Source organism: Balaenoptera acutorostrata, chromosome 11, assembly GCF_949987535.1.
Source record: "Balaenoptera acutorostrata chromosome 11, mBalAcu1.1, whole genome shotgun sequence".
Classification (NCBI taxonomy): Eukaryota; Metazoa; Chordata; class Mammalia; order Artiodactyla; family Balaenopteridae; genus Balaenoptera; species Balaenoptera acutorostrata.
This window is the reverse complement of record NC_080074.1, coordinates 60146557-60159633: the sequence shown is the minus strand read 5'-3', so window position 1 is coordinate 60159633 and position 13077 is coordinate 60146557. Positions and strand designations below refer to the sequence as shown.

Sequence of the window (13077 nt, the reverse complement as noted above, 5' to 3'; positions counted from 1 at the left end):
TTATCCATTCACTTACTGAAGGACATCTTGGTTGTTTTTAATTTTTGGCAATTATGGATAAATCCTCTTTTCTAAGTTTCACTTTCTCTGGATATTATCCAAATCCTCTTTGATCCCCTTCTTTTTCCTCCACTTGTTTTATGATTCAATAGATCCTGATAATTGGACCTCTTAAATATATACTCATCCTAGGAGTTGCAAACTAGTAATAAAATTGTTTTGTTTGGATTGAAGAATGTTGTTTTTTTTTTTTAATTTACTTTAAATTAGAAAATTTACTTTAAAATATTACTCCTACCTGAGGATGTTCTTGACTCTAGAGTCAGGAGTTACGGGTAGTTATGGCCTCTGTGCTGTGCACAGTGGTTTATTTCTACTGTATTATTATTATTTTTATTGTTTTCCCATCTGTTAGAGAGTGTGCTCCTTGAGGACATGGACCTCTCCTACCCATTATTGTATTTCCAGTTTCCGACATATTGTCTGGTACATGTTAAGGGCTCAACAAATGTTGAATGGACCCCAGTTACCCATAGTTTAACCTATTACCTTTTTGTCCTTGATTTCTAAATTATTTCTTCCCTGAATTCCCAACTACTTGCTGGCTTTCTCATCTGGAAATTCTGCTGGAACCTCAAACTCATCAAATCTAAAGGAGGAAGGACTCTTATTATCTCATCGCCACCAAATCTTCTTTTCTTTATGGTCCTTGGGGCCGATTCTTCCCTCCTCCCCACAACACCAGAGCTCAAGATAGGCAGTTTTACTTTCAGTCCTTTGGAAGTCCTTTCTATCTCTATCCCTAAAGTGATAGTGTAGCCATTTAGGATTCCAGTTTAATGCAGAAAGTGTCTTTTATTAGACTCCCTACCTTAGGTGGGCCCTGGACTTCATGTCTTCTTATTGTATATGTTTTTTGATGCTATAAGTACTAAAGTTCAAATTCACACTGGTTGGCAAATTCCCTCGAATCAAAAGCTACCATCAGGGTTCTGTTTATCCTCTCTGGATTCCTGCCTTCTCTTAGTTTTTGGCCTGACCTTCCTTTACCTTCTTAGTGATAGATGTGTTTAAGAAGATTGAAAAAATATGTTTTGTCTAGCATTTTTAGTTGTCTTCAGCAGGAAGATTGATCAAGGTGGAAGTCTGTCGTTTTTGCGTGAAACTGAACTCCTGCTTTGATTTTTATTGTTTCAGGGCTCTGGGGTCTGGTCAACAATGCAGGCACTTTTCACCCACATGGCTACACTGAGTGGCTGAAGATTGAGGCCTATATGAATACCCTCAAAGTGAACCTCATTGGTTTGATAGAGGTGACCTTGAGCATGCTTCCCTTGGTAAGGAGAGCACAGGGGAGGATTGTCAATGTCTCCAGCATTCTGGGAAGAATTGCTTTCTTTGGAGGAGTCTACTCTTCCACCAAGTATGGAGTGGAAGCCTTTTCAGATATTCTGAGGTAACTCCAAGTTAAAACAAAAGCAACTACTGAGCACTTAAATATGTCTCAGACACATGCTAGTCACTTTCACCTACATTATCTGTTTTTTCTAATTTTTAAAATTAAAAAAAAATTAATTTTTGTCTGCATTGGGTCTTCGTTGCTGCGCGCAGGCTTTCTCTAGTTGCGGCGAGCGGGGGCTACTCTTTGTTGCGGTGCACGGGCTTCTCATTGCGGTGGCTTCTCTTGTTGCGGAGCACAGGCTGTAGGCATGCAGGTTTCAGTAGTTGTGGCACGTGGGCTCAGTAGTTGTAGCTTGCAGGCTCTAGAGCGCAGGCTCAGTAGTTGTGGCGCACGGGCTTAATTGCTCCGCGGCATGTGGGATCTTCCTGGACCAGGGCTCGAACCCGTGTCCCCTGCATTAGCAGGCAGATTCTCAACCACTGCGCCACCAGGGAAGCCCGGCAGGCGGATTCTTAACCACTGCGCCACCAGGGAAGTCCCAGCAGGTGGATTCTTAACCACTGCGCCACCAGGGAAGCCCTCATCTGCATTATCTTATTTCATCACTTCCAAAATCTGTTGTGTAAGTATTATAACTAGTCTGTTTTATACAGGAAACTGAGGCTCAGATTTTGGTATCTTTCTCAAAGTTCAGCTGCAACGACCATGATTTGGCAGACCTGTGTTTTGACCCCAAGTCTCTGTCTCCTGTCACCACATCACATTTTAACTCTCAAGATTTATCCTTAAGAAAATTTCATTTCTGAAGAGAGGATGACTGTCTTCCTTCCTCCTTAAAGTAAACCTGTACTCGTTTCTTCACAGTGACTCTTTCTGGTGCTCATCTGCTTCTAACTAACTTTTTCCATCCCTTTACTCTGTATATCTTTTCTTTATCTAATAGCTTCTTTTCTTTCTTATAGCTTCAGTTTGCCACAATCCCTAATCGCCCTGCCTCTACCTCCTGGTTTTTTAAAATACATCATTTCAGCGTCATGCCCCTCTATCAGCTGCTCCTTCTTTTTATAGTCCCCCTTATATTTTAATTTCTGAGACAGAGATTCCTACTGGCTGAGTTCATTTTTTGTGTGCCGGGTGACACCGCATCATGTGATATTTTTTGCACTTATTATGTGTCAGGCACTGTTGTGAGTACTTTCCATCTAATAAATCATTTAATTTTCATGGCAACCCAATGAGGAAGGAATTATTTTATCTTTATTGTATTGACTATACCTAGGGAAACTGAGGCACAGAGGTTCAGTAATTTGCCAAGGCCATATAGGTAATAACAGGCAGAGTCACTGTCTAGTCCTGAGAGGGGCTCCCCTCCCATCAAGTACCATTCCTGGTCCAGTCAGCTATAGACATGAGGGTGCAGTCACATGGTACAAAATAGTGCTGCACAGACTCTCCTTTAGCAGGGGCTGACTCTAGGGAAGTTTCACTTGGAAATGAGCTATAAATATTATAGGCATCATGTATTAGCTTCCTATGGCTGCTGTAATAAATTACCACAAGTAATTTATGGTGTATGGTGTCCTACAACAACACATATTTATTCCCTCACAGTTCTGGAGTCTAGAAGTCTGAAATCAGTATCACTGGGCTAAAATCAGTTGTTGACAGGGCCGTGTTCCTTCCAGAGGCTCTAGGAGAGAATCCATTACTTGCCTCTTCCAGCTTCTGGTGGCCGCCAGCATTCCTTGGCTTGTGGCCACATCACTCCAATCTCTGCTTTCATGATCATGCTGCCTTCTCTTCCTCTGTTGGTCTTCAAATCTACCTCTGCCTCTCTTATAAGGATAGTTGTGATTGCATTTAGGACGCACCCAGATAATCTGGCACAGTTTTCCTATCTCAAGATCCTTAACTCAATCAAACTTGCAAAATCTTTGCCACATAAGGTAACATTTACAGGTTCCGGGGATTAGGACCTGATATCTTTGGGGGCCATTATTTAGCCTACCACATGCCATGACTGGTATATATCTAATACATTGTGCATATATTATCTGCTTAGGAAGGGAGTAGGGAAATAACCGTGGACACTACATGAGTTGTTACTATGTGGCAGGCACCTTGCCTGGCTTTCTGCCTACCCAACATCCTGTCTACTTCCACAGGGCTGCTGCCTGCTGATTTACTACCACTCATGACTCTTGGACTCCTTGACTCATTCCCAGACCAAGAGCAAAGATATGCCCTTCCAACCTTTAAATCACTAATTCCTTTAGAAAATTCCAGTTTGCCTTAATTGTGCTAAGGATAAACAGGAAAAGGAAGTTTTGTCCCACATTTGAACTGGAGTTTTAGAGAGGCTGGAGATGTTGTGGTGTGTTGGGAATGTGTGAGAAAGCTGCAAGGGGAAGTGCAATGTAGAGGGCTGAAGCACCCCTGGCTTGCGTAGCCCCTCCTTCTTCCCCAGCGCACACAGGCACCTGGAGAATCATTTTCTGAAGCTCTGACTTGGAAGGTTTTAGGTTTTGGTTTGACAAGGGAGGCTTTTCCTTTAGAGCAGTGGTTCTTAACTTTTAGCATGCCTCAGAGCCAGCTGAAGGGCTTGTTCAAACAGATTATTGGTTCTCACCCCCAGAGTTTCTGACTGTAAGTTTGGACTGGGGCTCAATAATCTGCATTTCCAACAAGCTCCCAGATGCTGATGCTGTTGAACCGGGGTCTACACTTTGAGAACCACTCATGGCTTTAGAGGCTCATGATGCTTTATGTTTTACATTCTTATGGACCATGGTTCCAAACATTTCTCCTTGACATCAGCTTGGGCTTCATCTTCTCGAGCAAGGCTGCTTGAACCTCTAGATCAGGGAGCACCCCTCATCACTGTCCCTGGAGTACTGAGAGAATACCTCTCACATGGTGCACCATGTCATCTTACTTTACTTGGTGAAGGCAGCACTTAGCACAGTGCCTGGTACATACACAGCTCCTGATAAGTATTTTTGGAACTGTTTTTTGAACTAACCCGAATATTCTGGGATGACCAATGGCCTGTAATTTTAATGCCCACATCATATTCCACTAGTGGTCTCTTGCAGTCTTTGAACACACTGTAATTTTGCACAGCCCCCTGCTCTGTGTGTGCAGTTTCTGCTGCCTGGTATTCCATTCCACCTCTTTCCTCACTGGGAAATTTCCTCTTTATCCTTCCAGGCTCAAATGAAACATTTTCTCCTCACTGAAGCCTTCTCTGACTCTCTCAGAAAATCTACATCCTCCTCTCTACTTATGTAGCCCCTTGAATACCTCTCCTTTAAATTCTTTTGAATCGTGTTGCAATTATTTGCTTACTTGTCAGACTCACCCACTGTGAGCTTTTTGGGGTGGTGAACAGAGTCTTAATTTACTGAGATTGTGCATGTAAAACACTTAGCACAGTAGATGCCATAAAAATGCTAATTTTCTTTATTATTCCTTATATTTTTCATATTTCCAGTGTATAGCACATGGTAGAAACTTAATGACTGTCAAATGAGTGGGTGTAGGATTGAATGGTTATGGTAGTTTGTATAATCATGTCCCAGTTGTTGCATCTGGGGATGTTTAGAATTTTATTTTTTTCCTTTCCATTTCTTTATTCTTTAAAATATTCAGTAAAGGTGTTTTTATAACTATTTTTTGTTTTGATTTGTTTTTTCCCTGAGAACATTGAAATTGTGGTATCTTTCAATCAGAGGAGTTAACTTGAGGGTTTTTTTTTCCTAGGCGTGAGCTTCAACATTTTGGGGTGAAAATCAGCATAGTTGAACCTGGCTACTTCAGAACAGGAATGACAGATATGCAGAAGTCCTCAGAGGAGGTGAAACAAGTCTGGAAAGAAGTCCCTGTGCATATTAAGGAGTCCTATGGACAGAAGTTTTTTGATACCTGTGAGCTTTTCTTTTGATGGTATAATGGATAACCTTGCATGAGAAGGGCAAAGAGGGTTGGTGGAGAATGATTGGTAGATCTTCTGCGAAAACTCCTTAAACAAAGCTTCCCAAGACAAGAGGGGTTCAGGAAGGTCCCAGTGCCTTCATGGTTGGCTTGGTGATGGCTGTTGAGGCTGAGGAAGAGGCCATATAGGCAGCCTACGGCCAGGGCCTGCCCTGCCTTGTCACCTATGAGCCTGGCCACCTGAGCACCAGGGAGGTATTACATAGTGAGAGGCATGGAGCCTCTAGAGGGTCTTGGGAGGGGGTGCCCTTCCACAGTTTGTCAGGACTGGTGTGGGAGGCCTGCTTAACTAAGGTTCAGCCTTCAATATTATCTACCCTTTGGGTAACAGCCTAGCCACAAACTCCACGTTTTATTGTGAGGGGAGGGAGGGTATATATAGGTGGGGAGAGGTAAGTGAGTTAGGACCGGATTTGCAGGGCCCTATTGGCCATTCCCAGAGGCTAGACCTCATGTGCAGGCCATGGGAGCCTTGTAGGAGTGAGATGGTTTAATTTTGTGTAAGAATGCCATTCTGATGATCTGGAGGAGGAGGCAGTTTTGGGGGAACAGGGAAGGCAGTCCTCTAAGTAGAATTAAGTCATGCACACTGTGTGGGTCTGCACCTTCCTGGGGGGAAGGGATGCATTTTCTTCACACAGAGAAGTCAGCAGCTTGCCAAGGGCAAAGGGAGCAGCTCTCTTTTCCCTTTCACAAAAAGGCCCTGTGGTGGGTAGTAGTAGCCCTGTCTCTGGCTTTGGGTGATATTGCGATACAGAGAAAAGAAGAAGGGGGATGTGCAGACAGAAGAGTCCCAACCTCTACAGCCCTGTCTTCTGGGTGCATCAGGCCTAAGAGGGTCACCATCAACAGAGGGGAGAGAAATTGGAACAAGGAAAGGCTGACAGAAAACTTCCTCAGCCTCTCAGAACTCAAGCTAGAGAACTACAGTTCCTAACATGTCAGGGGCACAGCCATTGTTCTAAGCTCTTCTCCACCTAAAGTTTTAAACTATTAGGGAATTTGTTTCCCCTTGCGAGTACATGTAGTTTGGCAATAGAAATCAAAGGAAAATAGAATTTACTAAGAAGTGACCATATGTAAAAGGAGGGATATATGTATTTCATGATTTAAGGAGTTGAAATTGTTCATATACTTGTCCATGGATCAGAATAATCTAGATCAGTGCTGTCCAACAGATATATGAGAGCCACATATGTCATCTTAAATTTTCTAGTAGCTACTTTTTAAAAAAGGAAAAGAAACAGGTTAAATAAATTTTAATAATACATTTTATTTAAGACCAATATATCCAAAATACTATCATTTCAACATTTATTATCAATATAAAAGCTATTAATAAGATATTTTATATTCTTTTTCCCATTAGTCTTTGAAAATTGGTGTGTATTTTACACTTATAGCACATGTCAACTTGCATGCTAAATTTTCCTAGGACGTACTTCTTCTGTATTTGTATTAATACAATTTATGGTTACCAGCAGCATTATTCATAAGAGCCCCAGAGTGGAAACAATTCAAGTGTCCATCGACTGTTGAATGGGTAAACAAAATGTGGTATAGCCCTACAATGGAATATTACTTGGCCATTAAAAGAAATGAAATACTGATCCTTGCTATGACAGGATGAACCTTGAGAACATTTTGCCCCTGAAAGAAACCAGTCACAAAAGACCACAGTGTATGATTCATTTACATGAAATGTCCAGAAAAGGCAAGCCATAGAGACAGAAAGTAGATTGGTGGTTGCCTAGGGCTGGGTGGGTTGTCAGGAAATGGGAGTGATTGCTAATGGGTATGGGGTTTCTTTTTGGGATGATGAAAATGTCCTAAACTTAGATTGTGGTGATGGTTGCACAACTCTGGATATACTAAAAGTCATTGATTTGTAAACTTTAAATGGATGGTTTTTATGAATGTGAATTATCTCAATAAAGATGTTAGAAAATTTCCAGTTGAAAAAGTAGATTCACATACCTATATTGTTCCAAACATACTTAAAAGTTTTCCAATAACAGAATTGAGTTTTAAAATTAAAATTAATTAAATTAAAAAATTCAGTTTTCAGGGAATTCCCTGGCAGTCCAGTGGTTAGGACTTGGCGCTTTCACCGCTGGGGCCCAGCTTCAGCCGCTGGTCGGGGAACTAAGATAACGCAAGCTGTGCTGCGCGGCAACACCTCTCACCCCCCAAAAATTCAGTTTTCAGTCATGCTAGCTGTATTTTAAGTGCTCATTAGCTGCATGTGGCTAGTGGCTGTTATATTGGGAAGCACAGGTCTGATTGACCTAATCCTTGTGGCAATTAAATGTAGTTAGACTTCTGTGACTGCATGCAACAGGATCTTAAAAATATAAGCAATAAGATTGCTGACCGCCATTTTTCTTTTTGTATACAGATCACGATCTCCTGAAACAAGGGATGTTGAGTTGTAGCACAAACCTGAACCTGGTTACTGACTGTATGGAACATGCCCTGACATCTGTGCATCCCCGCACTCGATACTCAGCTGGCTGGGATGCTCAGTTTTTCTTCATCCCTCTATCTTATTTACCTACATCACTGGCAGACTACATATTGACTAGATCTTGGCCCAAACCAGCCCAGGCAGTCTAAAGAAAACTGGTTGGTGGCTCTTGAAATGAAGAAGACAAAAATCTGAAATTGATTGTTAGTGTCCCAATAATCTTTATGTATCATCTATACTTTTTGTAACAATAAGCTTTCTTGCCTAAACTCATTTATCTGGCACCATCAGAGAACCAGTAGGTTTTTATTCCAGATATCCAAAGCTTACTCCTTTAGGTGATGAATCTTTACTATTTTAACCATTTTTTGATGTTAGTATTTCCAAAAGGCATCAATCTTCCTTGCCCTATTAAACAGAGTAGACTAGAAACAATTTAGCTTGTTTTGATGTTATTTTTTAATGTAAGAGAGTAGCTGTTCTGTGCTGTGATAAACTATTGCTCAGGGACTATTGAGAAATGTGGGTCTGTTTATCCTTAACTTGAAATGGGTCTATACTTTGGTACTTTTAATAAATGTTTAATTTTGTTTTTTCCTCCCTATTTGCCAGCTGTTTTGGGATATATTTCTTCCTTATTTAAAAAGAAATGATTTTTAATTTTTAAATCAAAATAATATACACATGCATAGTTGAAAATTCAGTTAATACTCAAAAGCTTAAAAATGAAAACACAACAAACAGTTCACCACCTTCATTGCTGTTCCTCAGAGGTGAATGCTTTTGACTTTTAGCTATTTTTTCTGGTATTTACTGCTATATTTCTGAATAATATACTTCATACAGTTTTCTTGATTTATTAGTTTTAGATATTCTCAATTAACTTCCTGTTAGGGTAAATGAGAATTTAGCTTTTTACACCACTTTCCTGACCATTTCCTTTATCCCCATATTTCTAATATAATTTTTATCACATTTCAGTTAAATTAATAGTGTTTGCATTATTAGCATGTGAATTTTTTTGTTTTTCTTGGAGTTAAGTATTACCTTGCCTTTTGTTTTTTTTTTTTTTGAGCCATGCTGAGGCTTCTGGGATCTCAGTTCCCTGACCAGGGATTGAACCCAGGCCTTGGCAGTGAAAGCCTGGAATCCTAACCACCAGAGAACTCCTTACCTTGCTTTTTTATTTGCATAATTTTTTATTCACTTTAATTTTTTCACCTGTTTTCTCTGATTTCAGAATACTTTCAGTAGTATTCTTTAGATAGTTAAATAGATCATAGAATTATCCATTCCATTTCAACTGATCCAATACAGGATCACACTTTGATTTAATTTTCATGTCCCTGTACTCTAATTTATAATAGTTTCTTAATGTTTTTTTAAAACTTTCAATTTTATATTGGAGTATAGCCGATTAACAATGTTATGATAGTTTCAGGTGCACAGCAAAGCAAGTCAGCCATAGATATACATGTATCCATTCTCCCCCAAACTCCCCTCCCATCCAGGCTGCCACATAACATTGAGCAGAGTTCCCTGTGCCGTACAGTAGGTCCTCATTGGTTATCCATTTTAAATATAGCAGTGTGTACATGTTGATTCCAAACTCCCTAACTATCCCTTCCCCCAACCCTTCCCCCCTGGTTTCCTTTGCTGTGCAAAAGCTTGTAAATTTGATTAGGTCCCATTTGTTTATTTTTGCTTTTATTTCTATTGCCTGGGAGACTTACCTAAGAAAACGTTGCTATGATTTATGTCAGAGAATGTTTTGCCTATGTTCTCTTCTAGGAGTTTTATGGTATCATTTATAGTCTTTTTTTTTAAGTTACTTTAAAATTTATTTTTATTTTTGGCTGCATTGGGTCTTCTTTGTTGCATGGGGACTTTCTCTAGTTGCAGCGAGCGGGGGCTACTCTTCGTTGCAGTGTGCAGTCTTGCCATTGCAGTGGCTCCTCGGTGCCATTGCAGAGCACGGGCTCTAGGCACACGGGCTTCAGTAGTTGCAGCATGTGGGCTCAGTTGTTGTGGCTCACGGGCCTAGTTGCTCTGCGGCATGTGGGATCTTCCCAGACCAGGGCTCAAACCTGTCTCCCCTGTGTTGGCAGGTGGATTTTTAACCACTGCACCACCAGGGAAGTCCCTATAGACTTATATTTAAGTCTTGAAGCTATTTTGAGTTTGTTTTTGCGTATAGTGTGAGGGAGTGTTCTAACTTCATTGATTTTCATGCAGCTGTCCAACTTTCCCATCACTACTTGCTGAAGAGACTGTCTTTTCTCCATTGTATATTCTTGCTACCTTGTCGAAGATTAATTGACCATAGGTGTGTGGGTTTATTTCTGGGCTCTCTATTTTGTTCCATTGATCCATATGTCTGTTTTTGTGCCAGTACTATGCTATTTTGATTACTGTAGCTTTGTAGTATTGTCTGAAGTCTGGGAGGGTTATGCCTCCAGCTTTGTTCTTTTTTTTTTTTTATAAATTTATTTATTTTATTTTTGGCTGTGTTGGGTCTTCATTGCTGCATGTGGGCTTTCTCTAGTTGTGGTGAGCGGGGGCTTCTCATAGCGGTGGCTTCTCTTGTTGCGGAGCACAGGCTCTAGGTCCATGGGCTTCAGTAGTTGTGGCTTGCAGGCTCTAGAGCGCAGGCTCAGTAGTTGTGGTGCACGGGATTAGTTGCTCTGTGGCATGTGGGATCTTCCCGGACCAGGGCTCGAACCCATGTCCCCTGCATTGGCACGTGGATTCTTAACTACTGCACCACCAGGGAAGCCCCACTCAGGCACTTCTTTTTATCTAAAGTCTATACGTTATCAAGAAAATAGACATTGGAGATCATCTGAAGCATAGTGTCACCATCAAAGTTTTGGCGACAAACCTCCAATAGGCTTGACCCAGATATCTTGGAAAAGCTGTCTCATCAGATGTCATCTGCTTCAATTCCAGGAAATCTTTACTTTTAGGTCACCAGATGATGTACAGGTCCAGTCAGGACTTTGTTGGCAATGGAGGGAAGAAGAGTAGCAGGGTTAATGGGTGAAGGGGGATGAAAACATACAAACTTCCTATTCTAAAATACGTAAGTCATGGGGATATAATACACAGCATGGCAACTATATTAATACTGTATTGCCTATTGAATGTTGCTAAGAGAGTAAATCTTTAAAGTTCTCATGACGAGAGAAAAATTCTGTAACTGTGGTGATGGATGTTAACTAGACTTATTGTGGTGATCATTTCACAATATATACAAATATGGAATCATTATGTTGTACAACTGAAACTAATATCATGTTGTATGTGAATTATACCTCAATTAAAAAAAAAAGAATAACAAGTATAAATTGAGTTCTGCTGATATGTGGACATGGGGGTATTTTTAATTCTTCCCTGAGAGTCATTAAATTTATATAATTTTTATTGAAACAACAACAACAAAATGAGTAGCAGGGTTAACATTACTACAACATAAAAGAGTAATGTGAGGGGCGGTTAACAAAAAGACTTCATAAGAGTTGTGGTGGCTGACTGAGAAATGTGTGTGGTGAGAATTCAGGAGAGCTTCTACTGTATTAGGTACAAAAATGGTTAAAGGGGATCCCATAATGATTTTTCTGATAGTCTTAACCAAAAGGGCAGTGACTGTAGTGGCTCTAGGGCAAGGGGGTAGGGGGGAATCTCTGTGCCACAGGGTTCAGTTTCTGGCTATAATACACTAATGGGTCAATGGTGGTCCAATGTTTTTGGGTGAGTACCCCAAGGACATTTCCCTCCTTTTCAAATACAAAAAGGAAAAAAAGAATCTGATCATTGGTGTGACTAAGGGCACTGGGTTCATCAAACTCCTTTAAGGACTTGAAAGCTGTGTTGTCCATAAAATTGGGTCAGAGTTGTTATTGTTTAGTAAAACATACAGAGGTTTGACCATAAAAGAGAAATTTGGAATCCAATTTTGGCAATAACCAACTAGCCAGAGAAAACCTCACTTAGTTTTGGGTTTGGGGAAACTTAGGACACCACAAAGTCTATCTGGATCTAGGTGTAGCCCTTGTTCTGATATCAGATGACCTATTGCAGGGGTCCCCAACCCCTGGGCCACGCACGAACTGGTACCTGTCCGTGGCCTGTTAGGAACCGGTCCGCACAGCAGGAGGTGAGTGGTGGGCAAGTGAGCGGAGCTTCCTCTGCCGCTCCCCATCGCCCCGCCCCCCCATCGCTCATATCACCGCCTGAACCATCCCTTCCCCACCCCGCCACCCCATCCGTGGAAAAATTGTCTTCCATGAAACCAGTCCCTGGTGCCGAAAAGGTTGGGGACTGTTGCCCTATCAAACCAGGGTTTGGGCAAACAGAAAAATTTCTTTGATGACCTTATGGCTTTTTAAAGTTAAAAGCTTTAGCAAGTAGATACTTTCTTCTTGTGAGGAAGCTTGAGGAGAGCAAAGAAATCAAATCCTCCACATATTGCAACAAAGTAGAACCTCCAGGGAACTTTATATCATCCAGATCAGCTTTCAGGATTTGGAAGAAATAAGGACTCGTAGTAAAACCCTAAGGCATTACTGTCCAAGTGAATTGTTTTTCTTCCCAAATGAAGGAAAAAAGGTATTGGCTAGCTTCAACTGGAATAAATACTGAAGAATGCACTGCATAAATCATTTACAGAAAAGAATTTACTTTCGGTGGGAATGGATGCTAGTAACATATGAACATTAGGAACAACAGGGTGTCAAGGGATAACAATGTTGTTTATTGCTCTGAGGTCCTGGACAAACCTCCACCTGGCCCTTAGATTTTCTTACTGGTAAAATGGGAGTGTTACAGGGGCTAGTACAAGGGATAATGAGGCCTTGAGCCATGTAATCTTCTATTATGGGCTTTATGCCTTGAAGGGCTTTCTTTACTTACAGAGTATTGATTAATATTGGGAAGAGGTTTTGAGGGACCTATTTGAATTTTCATGGGAGATGCACTATAAATTTTGCCAGCATCATTTGGAGATTTTGTCCATAAGAAGGATGGTAGCTAATTCAATAGGGACAAACAATCAGTTTTTCCAGAATCAGCTCTAGTAACATCAGAGATGTAACAAATAAAAAATGTCAAAGAGTCATTTAATTCACCTGGTGGTTTACTTTGATGACTACTGTCAAATTCTAGAATAATTTCCTCCTTTTGGGGGAAAGAAATTATGGCTAAAAACTCCTAAGAA

At 40.8% G+C, this 13077-nt stretch overlaps 1 protein-coding gene across 7 annotated transcripts in view; it reads left to right on the top strand.

The window, feature by feature from the left end:
• The window catches only part of LOC103008169 (17-beta-hydroxysteroid dehydrogenase type 6), a 33875-nt gene extending 23515 nt beyond the window's left edge, over positions 1–10360 (top strand). For all 7 annotated transcript variants that reach the window (XM_057557467.1, XM_057557466.1, XM_057557468.1 and 4 more), the window contains 3 exons: positions 1198–1456; positions 5165–5328; positions 7794–10360. In XM_057557467.1, coding sequence (XP_057413450.1) covers positions 1198–1456; positions 5165–5328; positions 7794–8011 — 641 coding nt within the window. In that variant the 3' untranslated portion in view covers positions 8012–10360. The remainder of the gene's footprint in view (positions 1–1197; positions 1457–5164; positions 5329–7793) is intronic.
• Positions 10361–13077: the final 2717 nt, after the last annotated feature.